This window comes from Trichoderma ghanense (genome assembly GCF_004382785.1).
Source record: "Trichoderma ghanense strain CCMA-1212 chromosome Unknown scaffold_6, whole genome shotgun sequence".
Lineage (NCBI taxonomy): Eukaryota > Fungi > Ascomycota > Sordariomycetes > Hypocreales > Hypocreaceae > Trichoderma > Trichoderma ghanense.
This window is the reverse complement of record NW_027395669.1, coordinates 1232745-1257787: the sequence shown is the minus strand read 5'-3', so window position 1 is coordinate 1257787 and position 25043 is coordinate 1232745. Positions and strand designations below refer to the sequence as shown.

General features: G+C 55.0%; 11 protein-coding genes across 11 annotated transcripts; 7 read left to right on the top strand and 4 right to left on the bottom strand.

The window, feature by feature from the left end:
* Positions 1 to 332: 332 nt before the first annotated feature.
* CCMA1212_006021 (Rho-GTPase-activating protein 5) lies at positions 333 to 3530 on the bottom strand (the record flags this gene model as incomplete). Its single annotated transcript, XM_073703262.1, has 3 exons — positions 333 to 2737; positions 2804 to 2959; positions 3377 to 3530. The coding sequence occupies 3 exons, from the start codon at positions 3528 to 3530 to the stop codon at positions 333 to 335; spliced, it is 2715 nt and encodes a 904-aa protein (XP_073558465.1).
* Positions 3531 to 3572: 42 nt separating this feature from the next.
* CCMA1212_006020 (uncharacterized protein) lies at positions 3573 to 3995 on the top strand (the record flags this gene model as incomplete). Its single annotated transcript, XM_073703261.1, has 1 exon — positions 3573 to 3995. The coding sequence occupies one exon, from the start codon at positions 3573 to 3575 to the stop codon at positions 3993 to 3995; it is 423 nt and encodes a 140-aa protein (XP_073558464.1).
* A 936-nt stretch (positions 3996 to 4931) lies between these two features.
* On the top strand, positions 4932 to 5117 carry CCMA1212_006019 (uncharacterized protein; the record flags this gene model as incomplete). Its single annotated transcript, XM_073703260.1, has 1 exon — positions 4932 to 5117. The coding sequence occupies one exon, from the start codon at positions 4932 to 4934 to the stop codon at positions 5115 to 5117; it is 186 nt and encodes a 61-aa protein (XP_073558211.1).
* A 1811-nt stretch (positions 5118 to 6928) lies between these two features.
* Positions 6929 to 7369, top strand: CCMA1212_006018 (Mitochondrial import inner membrane translocase subunit TIM9; the record flags this gene model as incomplete). Its single annotated transcript, XM_073703259.1, has 3 exons — positions 6929 to 6936; positions 7012 to 7081; positions 7184 to 7369. 3 exons carry the CDS (start codon positions 6929 to 6931, stop codon positions 7367 to 7369), a joined length of 264 nt encoding a protein of 87 aa, XP_073558212.1.
* Positions 7370 to 7955: 586 nt separating this feature from the next.
* CCMA1212_006017 (Nucleoporin NUP188) lies at positions 7956 to 13612 on the bottom strand (the record flags this gene model as incomplete). Its single annotated transcript, XM_073703258.1, has 4 exons — positions 7956 to 9293; positions 9351 to 12500; positions 12554 to 13475; positions 13542 to 13612. The coding sequence occupies 4 exons, from the start codon at positions 13610 to 13612 to the stop codon at positions 7956 to 7958; spliced, it is 5481 nt and encodes a 1826-aa protein (XP_073558215.1).
* Positions 13613 to 14267: 655 nt separating this feature from the next.
* CCMA1212_006016 (uncharacterized protein) lies at positions 14268 to 16639 on the top strand (the record flags this gene model as incomplete). The annotated part of the gene is made up of 2 exons (XM_073703257.1): positions 14268 to 14587; positions 14677 to 16639. The coding sequence occupies 2 exons, from the start codon at positions 14268 to 14270 to the stop codon at positions 16637 to 16639; spliced, it is 2283 nt and encodes a 760-aa protein (XP_073558216.1).
* A 519-nt stretch (positions 16640 to 17158) lies between these two features.
* CCMA1212_006015 (uncharacterized protein) lies at positions 17159 to 18692 on the top strand (the record flags this gene model as incomplete). The annotated part of the gene is made up of 5 exons (XM_073703256.1): positions 17159 to 17342; positions 17484 to 17681; positions 17772 to 17875; positions 17958 to 18188; positions 18336 to 18692. The coding sequence occupies 5 exons, from the start codon at positions 17159 to 17161 to the stop codon at positions 18690 to 18692; spliced, it is 1074 nt and encodes a 357-aa protein (XP_073558213.1).
* A 261-nt stretch (positions 18693 to 18953) lies between these two features.
* CCMA1212_006014 (uncharacterized protein) lies at positions 18954 to 20069 on the bottom strand (the record flags this gene model as incomplete). The annotated part of the gene is made up of 3 exons (XM_073703255.1): positions 18954 to 19658; positions 19710 to 19847; positions 19908 to 20069. The coding sequence occupies 3 exons, from the start codon at positions 20067 to 20069 to the stop codon at positions 18954 to 18956; spliced, it is 1005 nt and encodes a 334-aa protein (XP_073558214.1).
* Positions 20070 to 21256: 1187 nt separating this feature from the next.
* On the bottom strand, positions 21257 to 21829 carry CCMA1212_006013 (Pre-mRNA-splicing factor CWC21; the record flags this gene model as incomplete). Its single annotated transcript, XM_073703254.1, has 1 exon — positions 21257 to 21829. One exon carries the CDS (start codon positions 21827 to 21829, stop codon positions 21257 to 21259), a length of 573 nt encoding a protein of 190 aa, XP_073558219.1.
* A 454-nt stretch (positions 21830 to 22283) lies between these two features.
* CCMA1212_006012 (Cell division cycle protein 123) lies at positions 22284 to 23522 on the top strand (the record flags this gene model as incomplete). The annotated part of the gene is made up of 1 exon (XM_073703253.1): positions 22284 to 23522. One exon carries the CDS (start codon positions 22284 to 22286, stop codon positions 23520 to 23522), a length of 1239 nt encoding a protein of 412 aa, XP_073558220.1.
* A 421-nt stretch (positions 23523 to 23943) lies between these two features.
* Positions 23944 to 24951, top strand: CCMA1212_006011 (uncharacterized protein; the record flags this gene model as incomplete). The annotated part of the gene is made up of 2 exons (XM_073703252.1): positions 23944 to 24364; positions 24545 to 24951. 2 exons carry the CDS (start codon positions 23944 to 23946, stop codon positions 24949 to 24951), a joined length of 828 nt encoding a protein of 275 aa, XP_073558217.1.
* Positions 24952 to 25043: the final 92 nt, after the last annotated feature.

The window sequence follows — 25043 nt, the reverse complement described above, 5'->3', positions numbered from 1 at the left end:
ATGGTTTTCGGTTTGACCCCCCTAAAAATGAAAATATCCCCTTTTCATCCATCCCACACCTCAGTCTCTCGTTCGTCTCGGCATCGAGTCGATACCAACAGGACCGGGGGAATATCGGAAAAGGGATGAAACAACATTTGAGTACATCATGACAAAGGAGACTCGTTACTTCTAGAGAACAATGAAAAAAAAAGGGTCAAGTTGAAGAGCCGGAGTAGAAGAAGAGAAGAGGCAAAATTGAGAAACAACAAGGGTAACAAGGCCCATCCCGCCAACTCCACGTAATCATGAACACATCTTGTCTTCAGCGAAGGTAATCCGACCAAAAGTCATCATGCCTGCTTCTCCTCCCGCTCTTTGTGTTCTACAACAGAGGGCAGCGGCGGTCCTACAGCGAGTGCTGCTTCAGATTGAGGAGCCGGGGAGGCTTGCGCCTTTGCCTGAATGGTCGCGTCTCGAGACATGTCCTTGGTGACGTGATTTGCCGAGGCAGCGTTCTGAGCGATAGGTTCTGCTGGGGCCTTTTCCGTATCGCTGATGATTCTGTGAATCGTCATGCCTTGGGCCGCATCGCTTGGGGCGAATGGCCTGTACGCCTCCGGTCGGACAACCCCCTTGCCTTTCAGATCATGCTGGGCTGGCTTTGCGTGGTAGCCCTCTTCCTCTCGGTTGAGATCCAAGCTCTTGCCTCGTGATGCCAGTACACTCGGGTTTAATGGCTGGTGTTGCTCTGAAGGTGGTGGAGACTTGGTACGCTTCTGTTCGGCGGTTTCCTTGGCCTCTCGATATTTGTGCTTGATCCAGCCGATGGGGCCTTTACCGTCGTCCTTGTCATCCTTGAAGCTGTCCTGCGTGTATGGACGGTCACTGCCACTTCCTAGATGCTCTGAGCTTTCGCCGGTAAAACTCTTCCGTGGCTTAGCAATGGCGCTCCCAATCGAGGTGGTGCTAATATCCGCGTGATGGTTCGAACCAATGTTGGCCTGTGGGGGTGACGCTCTGGGGCTAGTAGGTCCGCTCGTCATGTCATCCTTCTTGGTTCTCGACAGTCGCCACCGGCTCTTCTTTTCCTTGTCGGCGGCCTCGACGATTGAGGGCAGGGGAGCCTCTTGAGCAGCCTGTTCGAAATCCGATCCGTCATTGAAAGATGAACCGACCGAAGCGGGCGGCGACCTCCTTCCCCGTGCGACATCCTCAGCTCGCAGGTTGTGCTCGTGGTAGTGAGAAATGGATTGGTTGTGGTTGTGGAATTCGCCGTGATTCTGATGAATCGCAGGGGTCGAGTACTGGTGATGCAGGTCCGGTTGCTTCTGAGTCTCCACGGACGGTGCCGACGCAAAAGGCGCCGGTTGAGTCGCTGGCTGAGGCGTTGCATAAGGCGCTGATTGAGGCATGGTAGTCGAACGAAACTGAGGCTGTGCGATGGGCTGTGCAAAAACAGGAGCTGGCTCGAGGGGGTTCCCCGCCTCCGTACCTGGCGAGGCAGAATGCCCAAGCGACGTAACGGAGCTCTGTGCACTAATGCTCATGCTGCCCGGTATGCGCTTCTTCTTGAGCTTGTTTGGCTGCCTCTTTTCGCTGCCGTCATTGTTCGGCGATCCTTTGAAGAGCTGTTCCAGCTTTTGCAGGTTCTGATGGTGGTGGTGGTGCTTCGAGGGCGTCGACTGCTCGTGAGGGACGTCCAGGAGCCTCTCTTGGCTTCGGCCGGGCGAGAGCAACCGATCCGGGGAGAGGTGCATTGACTCAAAAGTCGTATGCGATGCGTTCGGCGTCGGGCCTCTCTGGGGCGTCTCCAACTTGGTTTCTGGCAGGGGGTGAGCCGGAGTCAAGGGTTCTAGAGCCGGCGAGTGCGGCGCACGGCTAGGGTTCTCAGACTTCTTGAATTTCCCCCCGATCAGAGCCGGAGACTTCTTGGACGGCACGGTGTTGCTCCTAGCTAATCCACCGCCGGTTGGCGTTGCCGCCAGGGCCGGGCTGTTGGGGGTGGCAGCGCCGTCGACCCTGGAATGTCTCGAGGAGACGGATCGGTTTCGTCGAATCATGCCCTCCCTTCGAACGCTCTCGGCGCCAGCGCTGGCATTGGAAGCTGTCCTCCCCAGGCCCGAGTTATGATCCGCGTTGGGCGTGCGCGGCACGTTGGAGGGTCCTGCGGCCACCTGCTGCATCGTTGTCTCGTCTGCCTCTGTTCCTTCCATTCCAATGAGGAAATGGTCTTGGTTCTCGATGAGGAAAATGATTACGCATTGGTTGAGCCGGTACTCTTCGGGTGCCATTGCGTGCGCCGGGTGGGACAGCATGCCGGGCTGGAAGATAGCCGCCAAGTTCTGGGAGGTCATGCGGTTCTCATCCGACTTGGCGGCGAAGACGGCCAGCAGATCGAGAATGTAAAGAAGCAACTGCTTGTTAAGAGGGGGCAACTCAGTGATTACCTGTTGATATTTGGCAATGGCAGCCGCCTCATCAAAGTTCTCGACGAATTGAGGACCGTCTGTATCGCCGACTGCCTGCTTTGTAGCCCCTCGGAGGGGGTCGCGGAACTTCTCGTACAGATCGAGCGGCACCACAGGCTCGGGCAGGTCGTTTAGATATCTTCGAAGTACCGTCGCAGCATCGTGGACGGTATATCCCTCCCAGCTGAGCCCCTTGCCATATCGATCAGGCGAGTCGAATATGGTCTTGAGTTCCTTGATACGTTTCTCAGATCCACTCAGACGGAAGATGCCTTCGACGCTGGTAGCTGATACGATCGTTAGCGGCGGGCCCCAACTCCAAGACGCTGATACTGGGCTTCCATCTGCCATACCCTTTTCCTTCAAGAAGACGCCGCATTTGGCCACAACGATGGGCACATAGCCGTAGATGTAGCTTCGTCCGTTCTCGTCAACAAGAGAAATGGCAACATTTGCATATGTTATGCTTTGTCGGAGCGGAACGCCAAAGATGCCTGGGCCGCGGTTCTCTAGAACGCCATTGGGTTAGTTGAGATTGTCAAGATGAATAGCGAAGGAGTAGAATCTTCTCAGCACTCCTCCCTCTCTTCCTCTTGCGCATCATTCTTCTTCATTCTTCTTCCTCTTATTTGAACAGGCAGCTAGGGGGTTAATGCGGGAGCGGATAGCGAAGGGAACAGGCAAAGAGAGGGCGAATGGTTTGCATCGCTTGATACGACTCTGTATCTGAGGGTATCCAAACATCAACAGGCATATGCGGCGCACAAAGGAACCGGGTAGATTGAAATCGATACCAAATGATGATTTGTATAGCGACCAAAGCGTCCTGAGCGAGGCAAGGCGTCTGCGGATGAAAGGACAAGGACCGGTGGGAGGGGAGGTGGTCAAGGCTGAGGCTGAGGCTGAGGTTGAGGTTGAGAGCGTACCCTGGGCTGACGAGTCCTGATGCTTGGTGGGCAGCTTGAAGTTCTTCCACCACGTTCTGAGATCGCGTCGGTTCGGCGGCGACGCTGGCGTGGTTGGCACCGGCGGCTGCGAAGGCGGGCTGCCCTGGTGCGCATTCGGGTTGCTGGACGCCATGGCAGGCGCGCACAAACGAACGGACGGCGACAAGGGCGCAGGATGGCCAGAATCGAAGAATCAGCGGGCGGTGCGTCTCGACGAGGCTCCGAAGCTATTCAGACAAACGGAGTGGCACAAATGGGCGATTCGGCTCCCGAAGGAGAGCGAGCGAGGGGCGGCAAAAGCGAACGCAGAGGCCGCCAAAGAGCTGGCAGCGCAACGTCGACGATCTTTCTTTCTAGGTTTCGCGCAATCGGAGGGGGAGAGGGCGAGGGCGAGATCGAGGCTCTGGGGCGTTGGCGTCCTCCAGCAGCTTGTCTCCAAAATGCGAGCTTCCTGTCTCGCGTCGTCCCGTCTCTGGGCCTGGCAGCTAGATGCTTTGCCGAGCAGGACAAGGGGCAGGTGCAGGGAGCGGGCGGGCTGCAGAGCGGGCGATTGAAGGGGGAACTAGCGGCCAGGTGGCTCGACAGGATAGAGACATGAGGGAGGCGATTCAGAATAAAGAAAAAAGAGAGAAAAAGGGCTGGCGCAGGCAAAAAAGAGAGAGGGCGGGAAACAAGAGAGAGCCGATCGCGAGAGATGCAGAGGTGAGGATCAAGATACGGGGAGGAAGGAGGTGCCACGGCGTTTGGTCAGAGGCTGGCGTGTGCAGTGCAAGTGCAAGTGCAGCGCAGGTGGTGTTTGGTAGCACCTGCCGCTGTCTGAGGTTTTGGTGGGCGGGCACAGGCAAGGCAAGGCACAAGTACAGCTACCTTTCCTTGCTCCGTACAGCGCGGCACTAAAAGGGCCCTCGTAGGCGTGGCCAGTCGTATTCTGGGCCGCTCCAGGGCCACTGGTTCGCGGAGACGGGCTGGAGGAGGGGGCTCCGTCTCGGTACCGGTACAATCCCGGGGCTGCAGGCGGCTGGTGTGGCGCGGGCGTCAGAAGCTCGAGGCACCGCAGCGAGGGATTCCCAGCGTGGTTCCAGTGGGCTTCAGTGGATGACGGGTGGGTTCAGCGTGCAGGCGGCCACTGGCAGGGACGGCAGGCTGGGTAAAACACAGGGGCGCCAAGGGACCGGTCTGCGGTTTGGAGGGGTCGCGGTGCAGGTACAGGTACAGCTACGCTACCGCTCGCTTCAATCCTGCTGTTCTCGCACGGACGGCTGGACGTGGAGCTACACGAGCAGGTACAAGCGCCTCGTACAGCGCAAGGCTGGAGGCTGTCCAAGTTGTTTGACCTCGACCTACTTTTTTTCCCATTGCTCTCCATGCCATTACAACGGCATCTTGGCCTACTCCAACACTGCCTGCATTGATTGTACACACGCAAGACACGACTGACTAAACAACCAGGGGAAAGAGAAACGAGGCGGTGCACGGCCTCAGAGGAGGGGAAACGAAAAAGCACGGCGAATGACGTTGGAGCAAGGCGGCCACCATGTTCGAAATTCTGGATGATCGGCGCCTGGATCTTCCAGCGGCTTGGGGCCCAGAGCCCAGAAACCACCGCGCCAGGAGCTGCACAAACAAGGTCACGATCCCTGCCGAAGGGGAAGGTCTTGCGTCAAACCCAGCGGCGGTTCTGCAGCTATTTGGAGAGAGGAGGGGGGGAGGCGGCGAGTGAGAGATGGAAGACGGCCTGGCTGACTGATCCTTTTCCTCTTTCTTCTCAGCTGAAAAGGGTCCCCTCGAGACGGCGTCTGATTTTGGCTGAATCGTGCTGAAGAAACATGCACAAGGGCTACATGTAGCCGACAGCAATCACTCGTACATGATCATGTCATAGGGACTCCGTTCTATCCATCAGCCTTTCCCATCCAGCGAGCGAGATGACATGTAGGACTGGAAAATGCCATCATCTAGTACTCGTGCAACTGCCAGGCTGGGCATGTAATTTGTTAGTAGTTGCATCTCGTCTCGTATACAGACCATACAGCAGCCGGCCATGCACGCGATACGGCAAGGGTCGATGAAGCAAGACTCTGTCACCGTCTCTTTTTTTAGCATAGCCTTGCTCCAATCCATCCTGAGGAGGCTGCCCTACGGAGCACTACAGACGGACTACTGCTATCCAAGGTATTTCAAGCTCTCACCTGCGTCTAGATAGCATCGCTTTCTTCTCTGCTCCTGCTACTCTACCCATGACAAGCTGCAGGCATCTTTTGCCCAATTAACTTTCTGCCTGCATATACGCGGCGAGCAAGGCCGGCCAACTAGCACCGTCAACAACACGGCCTTGTCCTGTCTAGTATCTCGCCGACGGAGCTTGTTGCTCTCGTCTCGTATCCTTTGTTTACTTTCCGGCGCGCCAACAGCCGCATCGTCGAAGCCAAAGGAAACAAAATGGATTCACCATCGAGGGGAACACCAGGGCTTATGCCAAGCCCGGGTCTCGACGATGGCCATTGTGGCTTGGACAAGGCTCAAAAACAAGGGGAGGGGGGAGGCGCTCGCCAGGCTGACCATCAGCACGAAAGTTGACGGCAGAGGTACGAAGTCAGAAAGGGAGTAAGTTTGTGATCAAGGTTACGGGGATGCTACTCCAGCTACTGCCACTGCTGCTAGTAGCAATACGGGATATCGCGTTCTCTGAAGCTGTTCGTCTCTCGCTCGGAATCTACTAGTTAGCCAAAGAACAAGTAAGCCGGCTGCGGGTTACGCCTCGAGTTGTTGCCCTGACCAAGATCAGGGGGATCGCAAGTACGAGGTACGAGCATAGCCACGCTGCGCCCGGCTTCTTTCGAGGACTCACGTTGACCTCACTTGGGCAGTTTAGGCAATTTGCAGGTACGAGCATTGATTCCCGTCCTGTTCCTTTTGCGATTCCCGTATCGTAGCCTAGCACAATGGTCAAGCTCCCACCAAGTAGAGTAGACGATGTTATGAGGCTTGATATCGGCACAAGTCCGTTTCGTCGTTCTACTGCGTGCGTGTTTGAAAGCTTCGGGGCATTGAGCATGCCTCTTCCATACTCCTCCTGTCCTTCATCTCCCATCACCGTGATGATGCCAGAAGAGAGAGAGGTATGAGCTTATCAGCTGAAAAGAGATAGCAACACTTAGTAGTATACAATCCGCATTCCATCAACAAATCGCTACATCATCCTTCACATGCCTCAGCCGTATGTTAACAGCTCAGCAACAATCAATTGGGGTGCACACCAGCAACAGTCCCCATCTCACACTGTACCACCACGCTCCAGTCCACCTACAGCCTCCGTGCGAACAATCACCCTCCACACTCCAGTCCCGAACAACAGCCAGGCAAGCAAAATGTGGGGTCGCGCGGAAATAGTACATCCATCAAAATTTCATCGTCATCAAGCCTCCAAAGAAAGCTCCCCAACTAAGTCGTCAACGCTCCCAAACCGAAACACCTTCCCTCCGCCTTCATCACAAACCACCACACACACACACACACACACAAACCGCCACAATGGACATGTACGAAACACCCCTTCCATCATACCCTCACGCGGAATACGAATAAACTAACCGCCGCTGCGTCTTTCTCACCAGGTTAACATCCGCCGAGCAGCGCACCCTCGAGCAGCGCATGCAAAAGCGCCAAGTCAAAGAATTCGTCGGCGTACGTCCTCCAGTTCATGTCCCCCTTTCACGTCTCTACGCACACACGTCTATAAAGGAAGACCCCATCGACTAATGGATTGCCAACGGGGATGTCATATAGGCTTTCGGCGGCCTCGTCGAGCACTGCTTCACCTCCTGCATCGACGACTTCACCTCCAAGTCCCTCTCCACCAAGGAGACCGGCTGTCTTAACCGCTGCGTCCTCAAGTGGATGGCCACGCAGCAGCGCGTCAGCGAGCGCTTCCAGGAGCACAATGCCCAGATTACGCAGCAGATGCAGAAATAAGAAATGCAACAACATACGAGAAAACACACACATCAAATCTCTGAAACACAGAAGAAGAAAAAAGAACATGATAAAAAACGAAAGGAGGACATGTCTCCATGACGGCGCCTTGGTATCCATGGACTGGAAACAATAGCTAGGGGCCGGGGTTTTCTGGTTATCCTTTTGGTATAGGAGCCTGTTTGGGAGACGAGGGCAGTGCTCCCGGAACTTGTATGATACACAGCGTTATGGTGAGAAAGGGAACAAAGAGACAAGAGATACATGCCGGGATGTTGCCACTGGGACACACGAGCTCAACGTCTTGAGGCGGAATCATTTGTATCATCATCATGGGATAAAAGGGTAGTTAAAGCGAGGGCACGGTGTCCATCATTGGAAAGCCATCAATCAATGGATGAAAACCTTGCTGAATGAGAATGAATGGAAATGCCCGACTCAAAAGCCATAACGAGACATATGTTACATCTGATGCAGTAGTCGTCCAACGTCCAACGCCTAATTCCTAAAAATCCATTACCGTCCCCAAGTTTGTCTAATCACATACGACGTGGCTTGAACAGCAAAATCCGACATATATCCATATTCAGCCCTCAAATTCCTCGCTGAGCACGTCGCGAACCGTCTCCAGCTGCGCCACCACCTTCTCCTCCAGCACATTATCGCAATCCCCCGTCAATTTTCTTCCCCTCCATTCCATCTCCCGCGGCCCCAGAGGCAGAAGCCGCTCCTTCAACAGACGTCTGCTGGAAAGCCAGTAGTCTACGTTCTCGAGGAGACCCGCCTCATCCCACTCGACCGGCGGGATATCTCTGCTGTTGTTTGCTCGAAGAGCCGCAAGAATGCGCGTGAGAAGTGCCAGTGAGTGAATCTCCGAGGTGCCAAGGAGCGTCAGGTATTGCGCAGACTTTTCCTTGGTTCGGCTGGCTCCTGGCGCTTCAAACCGCTCCACGCTCGCTTGCAGCAAGTGCGGGAACTGGTTCAGAACATAGGCAATCTCAGGAGCAACCGTGGCCCCGAGAGAAGTGAGCAGATTCAGCATGAGGGGAAGCATCCCCTTCACCCAGATCCCGTAGCACCGCTGTGCAATGGGCGCATCCGCATACGGCGAGACATTGGTCCTCAGCAAGAATTTGGTGAGATTGGCAGACAGGATCGCGCCGAGCACCCCGTCACACGCAAGCTGCTCCGCCAACAAGGGCAGGGTGGACAGCTCCAGCAAGAACAAGATGCTGAGTTCGCCATACACGGGATCACCATGCTCCCCGAGCTTATCAGCCCACGAGTACAACGATGTCGCTGCGTGCGTAGCGTCATGCGACGCCATGATGTTGAGAATTTGTGTCTGAGACTGTTCAATGTTGGGAACGCTCAGGCAAGCTTGCATGATGGCTGTGAGGAGAGCAAGATCCTCGGGGAAGACATCCGTCGCCTTATCGTGAATCAAGCTGACCAGCGAGCGGAAGCCCCTGGCAACCACCGTGTCGAGCACGTTCAGAATAATTTGAGTAACCGTTACGAGATATCCCTCGAGATCCGCCTGAGAGCTCGCTGCTGCCTTGCTGGACGCTGTCTGATAAGCTCGCAGGGTTACAAACAGGGCCTTTAGAAGCGTGCGGTAGTAAGCGATGGACTCGGGTTCAAAGGGCTCTTCGACACTGTTGATGGTGCCCATCAAAGTCTCCAGTAGCTGGTTGACATCCTTGACAGCAAGTGTCGACTTGACCAAGCGCTGGATCAGAATGAGTGCTAGGTCGGCTCTTGCGTCGACGATCTTGAGGAAGATGCTCTCCGGTCCGGGGACCACCTGGTTGGCATTCAGACACTGCTGTGCAACTTGCATCATGTGCTTTTTGGTTGCATCACTCTCGGGAAAGCATGTACTCAGTTCAAGCAGCAAAAGTTCCCATGCGTGGAAGAGAGCCTGGAAGGGTCAGCAACATGTCTACATCATATAACATAGGAAAAAGGAGACACTCACGATTTGTGCGTCGACCAGGGACAGGTTGGCGTTGGCGAGTCTCATCTCGTTGAGGAACCCAGCCCCCTTCCTCCCTTGCCATCCAGGGTCGAATCGTAATATCTCATTGGCGCGGTCCAGGTCGTAATAATAATTCTCGCCCAGCTCCCTCGGGCACACCACGGTGCGCTTGAAGTTGTCTAGAGAGCACCCAAAGAACTTATTGGAAAAGTTCCTTGCAAAGTTGTTGTGGAGAGACTTGTTGTAGCCTGACACCTCAACACCGTCACGCAGGTAGTAGTCCAGATCGTTAGTCAGTCCCTTGGCAAGCGTGTCCGCCTTGCCCAGGTGCCGCGAATGGTAAAGCTGCATGGCAAATATCTCTGCAATATACGCAGCAATCCTTGCCTGGGTGGCAGCAAGCACAGCATCCGACTTGACGGTCTGATGGGAAGGCTTCAGGTCACGGACATGGGCTCGCAGCCCATCCATGTAAGACGTGTCTTTCTGGAGAGTAAACACCGTCCAAGGCCAGTAGTTTTGTGCCGCTGTAACGAAATCCAAAATGACGAGGGCCTCTCCCGTGTCTAGGTCCTTCAAGCTTTTGAGCTTTGACAGGGCCTTTGCAAGGACCGAATCCGCAGACATTTCGTTCTTCTTGGTATCCTCCTTCATAGCCTCCCGCGGCGTTTGACCTGTGAGAAGGCAATTGGACATCCATTGTTGTCGGTTCTTCAAGATGGAGGTAAAGAATCTCCAAGTGGTCTTCACCTCGCTCGGCAGGGCAAAGGGCTGGCCAATGGCGGCCAGAATGTGGAGGAAGGATTTCGAGACATGAGGGCCAAGGTATCCCAAAAGGGAGGGGGGTTCGCTGGTGGACTGGCCGGCATTGACAACCAGTGCCTCCAGCAGCGACAACGCCGGTACACGGAAGTGGTCTGACACTGCGCAGAGCCGCGCTGTTAACGTGGAGGTCTTGAAGAGATACGTCTCGACTAAAGTCGAGGGCCGCTCTAGGTATTTTGCAACCCGAAGAAGAGTTGTAGAGAAGTCGAGCACTGACGTTATCTGGCTTCGAACAGTTTCCGTCCGTTTGGGATAGAGGGTTGAGTCTGATTTCGTGAGGGCAGAGATGAAGGAGAGGAGAAGAGGTTGAAACCGCAGGCTTCCGCTCGATGGCGATAGAAAGCAGTCAATGATGTGGGAAGCAGCGGGGCGAAGACAGGACGTGAGATTGTCAGACCTGGGAGAATCGCCCATGCTGTAGGTGTAAAGCACAATCTTGTCAAGGATGGGGACGACTCTCCGCAGCAGCACTATTCTACTGCTTTCCGAGTCGAACATCCATGTCGACGTGTTCTCGAACACATCCACAGATGTCTGTGCAATCGAAAGGCTAACCTGCGACAGCACCTTGTCAGCAGTGCCGAGCCAAGGATTCGTCTCTGGTTGCTGTCGACCCGCAGGCTTACTCCCCGCCCGACGCTGGACGGCAGATGACATGGCAGTGTCAATGAGCGCAGAGAAGAGCGAGAGTGAAGACGTGAGGAACTCGAATCGCTCCGCGACCAGCTCGAGACTACCGGTGATCTTGGTGAGTTTGCCAGCTCTTGACTCTGAGTTGAGAAGCTCTGTCCTGGCGAGGTACGACCAAACCCGGCTGGGCTGAACTTGGAGAACAGCATGCAGGAACTTGATGCATGCGGTGAGCACGCCGACAGCACTGTCTTCAGTCATGGCCAACTCATCCTGCATATAGTAGTCCATGGTTTCGCACACGACAGTGACGATGTCTTTGCCGCCGCTGATGTGTGCGCTCGCCTCGGACAGCAGGTCGTCATCATAACGGATTAATGCACCGCTGCTGCTGCTGCTGCTGCCTTGCCTCGTCACCTTCAGCTGCTCCATTCGCAGAAGCGTCGCCAATAACGAAATCACTTCGGCCGTCTCTTCGGATTGCAGCATTCCCAGTTCGCAACGATACCCTTCTTGAGAGAGGCTAATCTCGAGTCGCCGACCAAGAAGTGCCAAGGTTGAGTGAGGATAGTCCATCAGGACAACGCGCCCCGTATCTGTAATGAAACGCCCGTAGGTGCCCGCAGGTATTCTGTAAGCGTCATCCTCGATGTATCGCCGACTCCACGAGGATGAGAGAGAAATCAGGGGGACTTCCTCCAAGAGGCAGAAAGAGTTGGTGTTTTCGTCTTCTTGAACCAGCTCGTATCCTTGGAATAGGTTTGGGAGTGTAAAGGTAATGGTCGGCGTCTTGAGAAGCAGGTCGAGGATCATATCCGTCCTGTCATCCGGACTCTCTTGCGATGCAGTACAAAGTATACGGCAGAGCGTGATGAAGGGAAGGAACTCGTAAGGGTGTCGATCAAGGGCTTGCTGGAAAAAGAAATCCATGGCCAGGTCATCTCGCAGCATGGAGCTGAGGATGTCCTGGGCTACAGGCATATTTTCTGACACGGATAGGTCCCAGTAGTCTCGGCCAGGGGAGAGAAGTGCGTGCAGACAGCTCACGGTATCTGACTGGTAGCCGACGAATGGATATGATACCTTGAGGAGCTCCAGGAAAACGGCGCGAAGGCGCGAGCTGATCAGGGGCGACATGCTGCCGTCCACAGACGGGCCCAAGGTCTCGGCCATCTTTGACATAATGTCAAAGACCCTGCCCTGAGCTGTGGCAACAGCCGCAAGTTGCTCGACAACCTGCATATCCCTAGGGGTCGATGCGTTCTCGAGAAAGCCATCGAATTTGGAAGACTCAATGGAGTAAATGCTTCCAGCTGAGTTTCGCCGCCCAGTAGGTGTGCGCATCACGCTGCGGGTCTCGAACTTTTCTCGAGCGCTTTGCTGTATCAGGTTGTCACGCTTGTCGGTCCTGGTTTGGTAGGATACGTTGAGTCGGTGGAGGAGAAAGGACCATGTGAAGATGACGGGGCAGGCAGTTTCCAAGTCTGAGCCGGCCGCGTCCAGGATGCTCTTATGAACTTGTTCCAAGACATCAGGGGAGAGCAGATAAGAGTCATAGACATCGTCAGCCTGTGCGGGATCCTCGTCTCGATCGGATAGGTATGCGAGCGCCCGCGCAGGCTTGAGCAGGCCAATGGAGATGGCTGAAGACAGGACCTTCATTGGCGTGACAAGCTCGGCAGTGGTTTGGTCAATCTGTCTTGCGGTTAGTGATGAGGACTCACGGAGCATGGGAGGCAGGCACATACTGGCTGTATGGAGTCGAAAAAGCCGTAGATCTCCATGAGTGAAAACCACTGGTTGATCACTGAGGATGGAGGGAAATCGCTACCATAACAGTCTACCAGCTGGAGAACTACAGACAAGCTGTGAACAATCTCGGTCAGTAGACTGCGTAGCCATTCCAACTCTACTGCGTCGTTGAGCAGCACTTCTTCATCCGTGAATGCCTTCATGCCGGCCTCGATCCCGCTCATGCAGCTGGTGACGACGTCCAGATAGGCCGGCAGCATGGCCTCCATCTCATCGCGCGGCTGAGCAGACATCTTCAACTTGTACAGATCGGCGAGGCTGTCGTCTCCAGGAGCAAAGATGGGAAGACGCCGATACAGCCTGATGGACGTGGCATAGTCCGCAACCATGATGAAGAAGCGGCGCTCGGTCAAAAAGGTATCAAACAAGCGGCGCCTTCTCGTGTCGGGCTTGTCGAATTCGGCGGATATCTCGTCGGCATCCAGCGCCGCTGCAGCTCCCAAGTCTGACAGAAACGCCAACCCCTGGCCACTTTGCAGGCCCGCGGCATCCTGCAGATTGGCGGCATCGTGGGACGATAGAGGGCCGAGAAGATACCTGGAAGAGCGGGACTGGTACTCGACGAGGACGACCCGCAGAGCAGCGACCAAGTTGACTTTGGCGTTGTTGCTGAGCCACTTTGCATCCTCCTTGAACTGATTTATGTCGTACCGATCTGTCGACGCGGAGGTGACGTTGATGGGGGCGATCTTAGTCTCGAAGCTCTTGCTCGTAGCCTCGTCCGGCGGCGCAAACGCGGTCGCAGGCTCGCTCAGCAGTCCGCGGACATAGTCGTCATCGAAGAATCGAACAATCGCAGAGCTCTTCTGTCGTTCCCCGGTGCCGTCCGAAAGAGCCGTGGCGACGAGCTTCCACGACCTTGATGCTGCGGTCAGTTCCCCTTTGGCCAGACAGAAGCAGAAGCACAGCAGCGCCGCAACTCACAGAAGCACCTTGTCCCCGGAGAGGCACTGTCCCACGGAGGGAAAATAGTTGCTATCAGACACCGGCGCCATTGCCACGAGTCTCAGTAAGGCGGCCGAGGCGCTCGCCGCATCACCTGGAGGCTGTTGGTGCGAGAGCGGTGCAGAGCCACGGTCGACGCGCTTTTGGCACAATTTTGGATGCTGGATTCGAGTTGGTCCAGCATCAACAACAAGCAGCAGCTGCAGGTCGGACTTTTTTGGTGAAGCTCCCAGGAACCCGCGGTTTAGCCGGCGTGCAAGAGCGACACAGTGCAGAGGATCCAGTAACTCTATGCTTAGACACTGTACGATTGACGCCGATTCGATCTGGTCTGGGGGCGAAAGTAAGCACACAGACACAGTGTAGGTACAGTCTAGATGCCAGATACTGGCACCTTACAGTAGGTACTTGACAGCCAGACCGGGGCTTTATCGGCACTCCAACAGACATAACGGCTTCTGAAGACTAGCAGTAGCGCCAAATGTCAGAGATTGTTGGTTGATGGTGGAGCTGACTCATACAAAACTCAATAGTAAGAGAGGCAACATCAGAAGAAGCACCGACTCTGTCCCGTTCATGTAACCCGGGCTTCAAGGACGCAGACATTCTTTTTCCTCTGCTGACGGCAGCTTGCGCCTCATCTCACCTCGTCTTTCTTTCTTTCCTCTTCCCATCACCATTGTTTGGCGCCTTTTGCCCGTCAAGATGTCGTCCTCCGGTATCATCGACCACTCGCCTCACCAGCCGGATCCGTCTCCTCCAGTTGCGACGGCCTCCAACCTCGTCCTCATTGACAACTACGACTCGTTCACCTGGAACATTTACCAGTACCTCGTGCTCGAGGGTGCCACCGTCCATGTCTTCAGAAACGACAAGATCACGGTGGAGGAGCTGATCAAGCACAACCCGACCCAGCTCATCATCAGCCCCGGCCCCGGCCACCCTCAAACCGATTCCGGCGTCAGCCGGGACGCAATCCGGCACTTTGCGGGCAAGATTCCTGTTCTGGGAGTCTGCATGGGCCTGTAAGTTGATTCGTCTCATGCTCAATCCTCTTCTCGCCACGCTTTTGCCGAAAGGTATGGCTCTTCGTGTGGCTTACCATCATACACAGGCAATGTATATTTGACATCTATGGCGGCGATGTCTCCTCTGCGGGTGAATGGCTGCACGGCAAGACCTCTCCCTTGACCCACGATGCCAAAGGAGTGTTTGCCGGCTTGCCGCAAGGCCTTCCCGTGACCCGATACCACTCTCTTGCCGGCACTCATCTCACTCTGCCCGAGTGTCTGGAGGTTTCCTCCTGGATCGCCAAGCCTGATGGCTCGGCTGGCATCATTCAGGGCGTTCGCCACAAGAAGTATGTGGTCGAGGGTGTTCAGTTCCACCCGGAGAGTATCCTCACCGCGGAAGGTCGTGTGATGATCAGGAACTTTTTGCACATGCAGGGCGGTACCTGGGAGGAGAACGAAAGGCTCCAAAAGGCTGCTTCAAAGGCCACCAGCTCTTCTGCGCCCAAGCCGCAAAAGAACAACATTCTTCAGACCATTTACGCAAACCGAAAGGCTGCCGTCGCCAAGCAAAAGGAGATTCCCTCTCAGCGGATGAGCGACCTCCAAGCCGCATACGACCTGAACGGCGCTCCCCCCTTGGTACCCTTCGTCAACCGGTTGAAGCAGTCGCCTTTTGACGTGGCTCTCATGGCGGAGATTAAGCGCGGTTCCCCCTCCAAGGGCGTCTTTGCCTTGGAAGTTCAGGCTCCCGTCCAGGCCCGCAAATACGCACTTGCCGGTGCGAGTGTGATTTCTGTCCTGACAGAGCCCGAGTGGTTCAAGGGAAGCATTGAAGACTTGCGAGCTGTCCGCCAGGTGCTGGATGGTATGCCCAACAGGCCGGCAATCCTGCGGAAAGAGTTTATCTTTGAAGAGTACCAGATCCTAGAGGCAAGACTGGCTGGAGCAGATACTGTGCTGTTGATTGTCAAGATGCTCGAGGTCGAGCTGCTGGAGCGCTTGTACAAGTACTCCCTGTCGCTTGGAATGGAGCCTCTGGTGGAAGTTCAGAACGCAGACGAGATGACGACAGCCGTCAAGCTCGGCGCCAAGGTCATTGGCGTCAACAACAGGAACCTCGAGACCTTTGAGGTCGACATTAACACCACGGGTCGTCTGCGAAGCATGGTATCCGATTCAACCATCATCTGCGCGCTAAGCGGCATCAACAAGCACCAAGACGTCCTCGACTGCAAAAGAGACGGAATCAACGCCGTCCTTGTCGGCGAGGCCATCATGAAGGCACCAGATGCGACGACCTTCATTAGCGAACTGTGCTCCGGATCCAAACCGCCGCCGAAGAACAAGACGCCTGAGCAATTGCACGTCAAGATTTGTGGCATCCGAAGCGTCGAGGCTGCGCTGGAAGCGGTCGAGGCCGGCGCCGACTTCATCGGCGTCAACCTGGTGCCCGGAGCGAGGAGAGCCGCTTCCCACGAGGCTGCCCTAGCCATCTCAGACGCCGTCCATTCATACACCAAGCCTTCAGGGACTCCTGCCTCACTACACATTCCCTCGTCAGCCGCTACGGACTTCTTTGACCTCACAACAAGAAATCTCAAGACCACGAGGACACAGGTGGTGGGTATCTTCCAGAACCAACCCTTGAGCGAAGTGCTGGAGAAGCAGAGGCTATACAACCTTGATATCGTCCAGCTCCACGGCGAGGAACCCATCGAGTGGGCCAAGGCAATCCCCGTGCCTGTCATCCGCTGCTTCAAGCCCAACCACCCTGCCGTCGGTATCCGCGGATATCACGTTGTTCCTCTGTTAGACTCTGGCGCAGGTTCCGGCAAGCTGTTGGACGTTTCGAGCGTAAAGGAGCTCCTTCAGAAGGATCCAGAACTCAGGATCTTCCTGGCCGGGGGACTCAACCCCGACAACGTTGCGGAGGCTGTCAATGCACTGGGCGAGTTCAGCAGCCAGGTGGTTGGAGTGGACGTGAGCAGTGGTGTTGAGGAGGATGGCAAGCAGAGTTTGGCCAAGATTACTGCCTTTGTCAAGGCTGGCAAGGCAATTAGGTAGATTCAGGAGATGGGATAAAACCCCTCTCGCGGATTAGATGAACAGAGGGATTAAATCAACAGACATGAGGGTAGATTATGATTATCAGCCTACTATATGCTTCTGCCACCTGCCGCCGCCATGTCTATACGAATATGCTGTGTCTATCTTGTCTACCCCTTGACCCCAGTAGTGTATGGGATACTCTGTGGCCCTTGTCCGTGCTGCGGCTGGACTCGGTAGCATCCGTCCACTCGCCACCTAACATCTCCGACTTGCCGTGTAAGTCGTCCCGGGCTCGAGAACAACCACGCCGCCCGTACATCACAACCTCATGCCTTTACTTTTACAGCTCCTTAATCGTCAGGCTTCATACAATCTGCATCTCAACCAAACACATCTCTCACAAAGCCTCATCTTCTTTCCAGTCAACCACAACATCCACCTCACAGACCCAACATCCCACATTTCGACTTCTTCTCCAAGCTCAGTCTCTTCCGAATCTATCTACCCATAGGGGAACGTAACGCAAAAAGAAAGATGCCTCGCAAGATCTTCAAGAACCTCGTCATCGCCACAGCAGGCCCTCTCCCAGGCCAGCTCACCACCGAAAACCTCCGCCAATGGACCACCCTTCGGAAAGGCATCTTCACAGAAGACTTTGACGACCAAGTCACGCACCTGCTCTGCACTCGGGAGCAATTCGACCAGAAACTTCCCAGAAGTAGCTTTCTCTCTCTCTCTCTCTCTCTCTCTTTTCTTCCCCCCTCCTTTAATCCTTTCGTTTCCTTCTGCTTCGAATATTACGTGTGGCAAGTTTCTTTTCTCGCTAATGGAATGAAATCTGTGTACTTGGAATACGTAGTCAAAGAAGCTCTGGCCCGTGGAAAGAAACAGCACATTGTCCACTGCGACTGGTTCGAAATCTCCGCCGTCAACGACAAGAAGCTGCCCGAGAGGGAATATTCCATGCGCAACATCCTCGCCAAGCAGAATGCCGCGAAGAGGGAACTGGCTCGCATTGAGCGAGGGAAGAGGGAGGGCGAGAGGGCCGTCAACACGAGTGAGACGCACACATACACATACATTACACGCACTCTCTCTCTCTCTTGACATCAACAAGGGGATGTTGACGATGCTCACACCTCTTTAGATCTTTTCCACATCTACACCGACAGAACATTCTTCAGCTATCAAATCGACATCACCCGCGACGACATCGAAACAGGCGAGCTCGGCCAACGCTACACTCTCTGCGTAAGAAAGCATTCCCCATCCCCCCAAACGCATATACTACTATACATTATCTCACTAAACATATATCAAAAAAACACAACAGCTCTGGGAATCCAACGCAAAGCCACACCTCTACTGGTTCGCCGCAAAATTCATCAAGAAGAAACGCGCCTCCCAACCCAGCTTCCACCGCCCAAGCCCCTGCTCCGGCCCCTGGCGCCGCGAAATGGATCTCTTCATGGACTTTTTCCGCATCAAGACGGGCATCGAGTGGCAGGATCGGGTGCTTCGTCAAGGGACCATGTCGACTTCTTATTTTCAGTATTCGCCGCCGGTGAGTGTTTTTGTCCCCCCAGTGTATTACTACTACTACTACTGTTGAAGAGGGAGGGAGTGTTATGGTGATGAATGAATGGGCTTGTGGGGGAGAGATTTGTGAGATGGATGGGATTGAAGCTGACGTGACGTGACTGTGATTTAGACGGGCGGGAAGCCGGTTGGAAGACGGCTGAGATTTTGCTACGAGTATTGTCTTGAGGTTAATGCTCAGCTGAGGGGTTTGCCCTGGCCGCCGGTGGAAGAAGAAAATCCCGTCAGGGATGAGGATGAGGACGGAGCAGCTGAACCACGTAGTACCGGCAAACAAGAGCATGACGGCGATGGCATCGCTCGGGAGGATCAATCGGTTGATTCAGAGTCTGGAACGCCTCCCGGAGATAATGTCGACATTGATGGTGCCGAAATGGGCATCTCGTTGGATGAAGGCGAGGAAGAGGAACAGACAGAGCTCCAGGAGTCCGAAGAGATGCGGACGACAATGCTGGACGCAGATGTGTAGATGGCCTCTTCTCAATAAGCCCAGAATGAGCTAGGGTATCAGACTCGAAAGAATACCAACTGCTGTCAGAGCTGAGGATGTCCACGGCATCTCAATGGTGGGCAGGGCAGACCCTCGAGGCGAAGCAGCAACATCAAGGGCCGGTTGAACAGATTAGTATCATATCAAACCTATAATATCATCGCTTGTCTATGCTCTAATACACATAAAATCATCATGACACATGAATCCCAACCCAAAGAGGCCCCCTCTCCCAATCCCTCAAAACCTCAACTTTGGAAACACAAACACCAGCAACACCAAAGCAACCATCAGCCCATACACCCACGCATACAACATCATCCTCCCCCACCACCCCTTACCCTCCGTCATCCTCCTCAGCGACCCCATCCGCCCCTGCGCCGCCTCCATGCTCAGCTCCGACTTCTCCATGCTCGCCCCCGCCGCGCCGAGCACCGTCCTGTCCTCCTCCAGCGTTGCCGAGAAGCTCTTGGAGCTCTCCTTGAGCGCGCTCGCCATCTGCAGGATCGAGCTGGAGATGGCGTCCTGCTCGAAGCGCTGCTGGTCGAGGATGGCCTCTGCCGTGGCCGTCGACGTCTCTGGGCTTGCGGGCTTGCGGCGGTTGGCGAAGAGGGAAGATCGGGCTGTGCTGTGGGCGGAAGGAGTCGGTGATGAGGCGGAGGCGCGAGCGCGCAGTGTTTGTGTCGTTTGCGTGGACGGTTGTTCACTGACGACGGCCTCGGTCGCTGCAGTACCAGTGGTGGCCGTCGCAGTAGAGGGTTCGGGCGTAGGTTCGGCTGGAGACGGCGGTTCAGGAGGCTCTGGGTTGTGTATTGGGTCTTCAGAGTCGCCCTCTGCCCTCGGCGCATTCGACGACCGTCTCGAGTCCAGGCTTTCGCTCGGTGTGTGTATGATGTCTCCTAGCAGGTCTTCGCCTTCCGACGAGTCTTGTTCGTCAACAGCAACCTAGTCTACGTCAGCCCTGCTCTTTTGCTTGGTCGAATGCATACGACATACATTTCGCAGGTCATCTAGCCGATCAAACAACAGGTCCAGTGTTTCCCGATGTGTTGTGAGATCGCTCTGTAAATCCGCCCTCCTTGCCAGAGGCGTCTGCTCCAGCTTCGTCAGCGCCGCCCGCGCGTATTGCAGGTTCTACGCCAAAGAATATCAGCGCTCATCCAACAGCTTCAGTATGTTCTTGGCCAGCCTCACAGCCTCGACCCTCGTCCTCTCAAACTCGCTGTTGCGCAGTCTTCGCTCGCGCTCGGGGCTCGGATGCAGCACAGACTGCTTTAACCGGGACAGGAGCTGCGCAAGCTCTACCGGAGAGAGATTCGACTGCTCTCCGTCAGTCAAGTTGTGTAGTAAAGCCATGGGCAGTGTGAGGATAGCTTGGGAGTGACTTGTTGGGTTTGCGACAGGGTTGAAGACGGATGCATGTGCACAGCGTTCCATGTGGAATTACGTCGCTGGGAGTTGGACATGTGGCTGAAGCTTGACAGTGCGCCACAGCCAGCCAATTTAGGCAGTTTGCCGCCACAAGAGATCACGGGAAGCAACGGGACACTCACTGAAAGTGGGGGACTCATGGGTTTTAATGGAGCAAGCAAGGTCTTGAGGACAAGACCAACAGGAGGGGGACATCGTGTCACGACCCAGCCTTATGGTCGCAACAATAAGCCACCCTTGGTGGGCGGCACCGGATAAACGTCGGACCTTTCAGCCAATAAGGAATGGATCATTGAATCCTTCAATGATCCAAGGGATGGATCATCTCAGGAATAAATGATCCAGGAACGGGATCATCAGATTGTCAAATGATCCAGCCAGGACAACTGGATATATAAGTCGGGCATCGAACGCGTATCAGTTAACAAGACGAAATTGAATGAAAGTATTAGAGTGCCTTGATATGATGCTGGTTTAGATACAGAAGGGTTTGAAAGGCATCCAGAGAGTAATGCCCAACGACAGCTAGTGTAGCAAGCTGCGACTGTCTCAATCCGGTCTCTTCAAGCATCTCAACGGCACTGAGATGCCACCATATGAAGCATACCGAACTTCCTTCATGCCACACCATGCGTCCCATTACAATGTTTCAAAATTTCCTCAAACTTCAGTTTCGTAGCCGAGAACAAAAAGCTTGTCCTACATTCGTATAACCGGAAGAAACTCCAAATACGCCATGCCACCCAAGAAACGTCCTGAACCGGTAATGCCATCCCCCACGAACCGTCATGTTATCCTCCGTAGAGGAAACTTCTCATTGCCAAACTCCAGTGCCAGGTACACAGAATTGATCCCAATGCCAATGGGAAACCTTGTACTGCCGCTTCGGATGATGACACGGGACTTCCCTTTTCAGCCGCAAGAGGCCCGCCTTTCGTGTAAGTCGTCGGCAAGTCGAAGTCGGAGACATGGAAAGGTGTTGTAAATCTAAGTCTGCCGCTCAGTCTCACTCTTCAGAGATTTGATTCCGCTGTCTCAAGGCCGTCATTGAGCGCCTAGATCAAGGTGGACAGCGGCCCAACGTGTCGCCTTCTTCGCAGCAAGAGGAGTCATCATTCCTTGGTCTCGTCTCCTTCGCTCTTCACCAGTGATTCCCTCAATCTCTCCTCCTGCTTCTTCCAGTGCCCCCCTTCTTCGTAATCGGAGCTGATTTTCAGCGCTCTCCTCAGCCGCTCGCTCTCCTTGATCTTGGCGTCCGCCATCTCGTGCACTTGGTGCTCCTTGAAAGCCCGCCTCGGCGCATTGTTCTTGTTCTTGGAGTTCATCTCCGCAAGCAGTTTCTTTCGCAGCTCGTCGCAACGGCGATCAATCTCCTCTTCCTCGACCCTGTAGAAAAGGTTACTATTGCCGCCACCTCGACGACTTGCGCGTCCGTTCGAGCTCAAGAAAATTACATACTCTTCTTCCTCCAACTGATCCCTCAGCTCAAATACCTTGACCTCAATCTCTCTCTTTCGATCGTGCTCGAGAATGGCCTTGTCGGGCTGTCGCTGCTTGTGTCGCATGTCGCGATCTTTGGGATACGGCGCGGCGTAGTCGCGCGGCCTGACCTGGGCGAGGTTTCGCTGGACATAGCCGGAAGTTCCGCTGCCTCGCGGCGTCGAAAGGCCGACATTGTCAGACATGGCTGCAGATTTGCCGCAAAATGTCGGGGCAGGTTTGAAGGCTGCGGGTATGCAATGGCGAGGCTGAAGATTGAGACTTTGTATGGCCTTGATCCCGAGATCCAAGATTCGAGGCTCGCTGGATGGATTCAATGCTAGAAGCTGGCGCACCGCCATCATTAGCGGCTCCTCCAGCGCATATGACGCTAGGAGCCAGCAGGCCAGGACGCTTTGGTCGGGCGGTGAAAGACCTGTCACCGATAAAGCCATGGCAGAACTCGATAACAGAGGGGCAAATCGGCAAGTCGCGCCCCTCCAGACTTTTGATACCCTGCATTTATTATGACGAAGGATGCGTATGAGTCAACCTCTGACTATTTTCATCGTTTGATGCGTCTATATCTGGCAGCTCTTTAGACTCTTTCTTGATAATTTTATTCTCTTTCGGTCCTTTCCTACCGCCAGCTCTTCCAAGATGCCACACCTACCGGAAAAAGACCCCAAGGACGGCGAGCCGACTGTCGTCTTCCCTCCCGTCACTAGAGACCACATCCAGAACTGCTCGTACGAAGCCTGGTTTCCTAAATACCGGAGCTCATGTCTTAAGTCACGCATCATACCGCTGCCGCCAGCGTTTGTTTCGTATCTTCATGAAGACGGCATCATCCTCGCCGATGACGACGAAGCGAATGAACCGGAGGATGGCGAATGGTCAACTCCCGCGGCCACGCACCCTCGTGTAACTCCTTACGACTCTTCCGACGATGAGGACGAGGAAGAGGAGGAGAGACTACCTCCGAACAAGCGCTTTCCGGAGACGCACGAACTGATCAAGCAGAAGATTGCTGAGCTCGGCGGCTCTGTTGCGCCGAAGCTGAACTGGTCGTCTCCCAAGGACGCCAAATGGATATCGCCACATCAAAACACTCTCAAGTGCACCAGTCCCAACGACATCTACCTCCTCTTGAAGTCGTCTTCCTTCGTCTCGCATGATCTCCTTCATGCGTTCGACGACTGCACAGATACTCCACCGGCGAGACCCTTCAAGCCCGTCCTCGTTCTCAGACCCTTCTTCACACCTCACGTTGCACTGGAGTTTAGGTGCTTTGTCAAGCATCGTTCGCTCATCGGCATCACCCAACGGGATCTGAACCACTACGACTTTCTGGAAAGGCTCCAGGGACAGCTGTGGAAGAAGATCAGGACGTTCTTCTATCAGAAGCTGAGACTGACGTTTCCCGATCCTTGCTTTGCGTTTGACGTTTATATTCCCGGAAACACCTTTGCCGAGGATGGCCTGGGAAAGGTGAGGCTCATGGACATTAATCCATGGGCCCCCAGCACGGACAGCCTGCTGTTTGCATGGGAGGAGCTTCTCACCATGGAGGTTGAAGACCCGCTGTACGGGTCCGTTTCTGAGGATCAGGTAGATGGAAGCGGAGGAGAGACGGCAGACGAGATGGATGACGATGCGGAAGACGAGTACAGCCCGGACCGCCAGCCAGAGATTCGCATCGTCAAGAAGAACGATCCGGAGGCTTACAACTTTAGCTCGCCACAATACTCTGCCCACAAGCTCCCCAAGGAGGTTGTCGATGCCAGTCTTGCGGGAGAGGGAGGCTTGAGGGAGTTTGCTGAGCGGTGGAAGGAGATTACTGAAGGTCGAGGCCAGGGAATATGGGAGCAGCCCAGCAGCCTGAACGCTAGAACGTGAGAATTAGGTAGACATAGAGCGAAACAAGCGTGATATGCAAGAAGCATAGGACAGCATCGGATGTTCATCTCACAGTCAATATAACGTTTTGGTGATTTTTGCCCACCCGTAATCAGCAACAGCCATGTAAAGTGAAATACATATCGTACCAGCCTCAGATGAAGCCTGGGCCTTGCTGGGTGATGCTCTGCTGAGCCAAGATGCCGCTTGAGGTGCTGGGCAACCATGGATGCTTAGGTCATGCAGCGCCCCACCTCCCACCTCTTTAGCACCAGCTGAACTGAACCACAACAGGCAATGGAGCTGTACCCGTACTTAGTGCTACCAAGGTAGACCCTACAGTGCTAAGCTCAACTCGTCGTGGTGACATCCCATCTCCAAGCTCATGTTCACGGCCATCAACACCAAGCCCATCATCACCATGCTGGCCATTGGACCCCCCAAGATGCCCAAGCGCTCCGCCGACGGCTCGCAGCCCGACGTCCAGCATCTCCAACACCTCTCCCACGCCACCTACCGCGCCCGCACCGCCGCCGACATCGCCTACGCGGCCTACGGCGACCTCGTCAAGATCGACAGCGCCCTGTGCAAGAAGCTGGCCTCCGAGGCCGCCCTGCGCGAGCCCGTCCAGCGCCGCGCCGACCAGAAGCTCAACATTGAGCGCCGCAGCAACGTCGAGGCGCTGCTCGCCCACATGACGGGCCAGCCGGCGGCCCATCCGTGCAAGAACTGCCGCAAGGGCCACGGCCCGTGGTCGCAGTGCATCGTGTACGAGGGCCAGATGTGCGGCAGCTGCACCAACTGCTGGTTCAACGCGAGCGGCTCCCGATGCACGTTTCATGGTGAGTTAATCAGAAGAAGAAGGGGGCCTGTTTGTTTATTCTTGCTTTTTATTCTGTGTTTTGTCTTGTCTTGTTTTCATCTCATCCTTCTTCACCTTGCTTTGCCCCCCCTCCAGTGGCTCGGTGACATGGATCATCACCAGTTTCATCCCTCGCTCTGATGCTGAATATCCTAAGCAGAGAACAACCATCCCATGCCGCAAGCCTTGTTCACCAATTCCGCTGCCGCCGCCTCAGGAGCCAGCATCCTCGCCTCTCTCTCCCAGGCGCCCCCTCCGCCGCCTCCCAACCCCCATCTTTCCGTTGACGTCCACCACTGGGGCCTGTCGGACTCGACCAAGCGGCTCATCACCCAGACCATCACCGACGTCGCCACCTTCTCCAAGAGGGAGCGTTTTCTCGCACGCATCGAGGCCGCTGCTAAGGAGCTCGGCATGCGTATTGCGGAATACGAGGAGTACCTCAGGACCCCCGAGGGCGTCGCCGAGCAGAATGCCGCCATCGACAGGGAGCGGGCGCAGACTGCCTATGCTCAGGCGACTGAGGTGTCCATGGCGGATGCTCCTTGGGATGGGCGTCTCAAGTGAGCTCCTCTGTGCTGACTCCCTACTTTGCCATGCCGGTCAAGCATGGGAATGAAATGGAAAGGAAAATGACCCAGAAAAAAAGACATCATTGA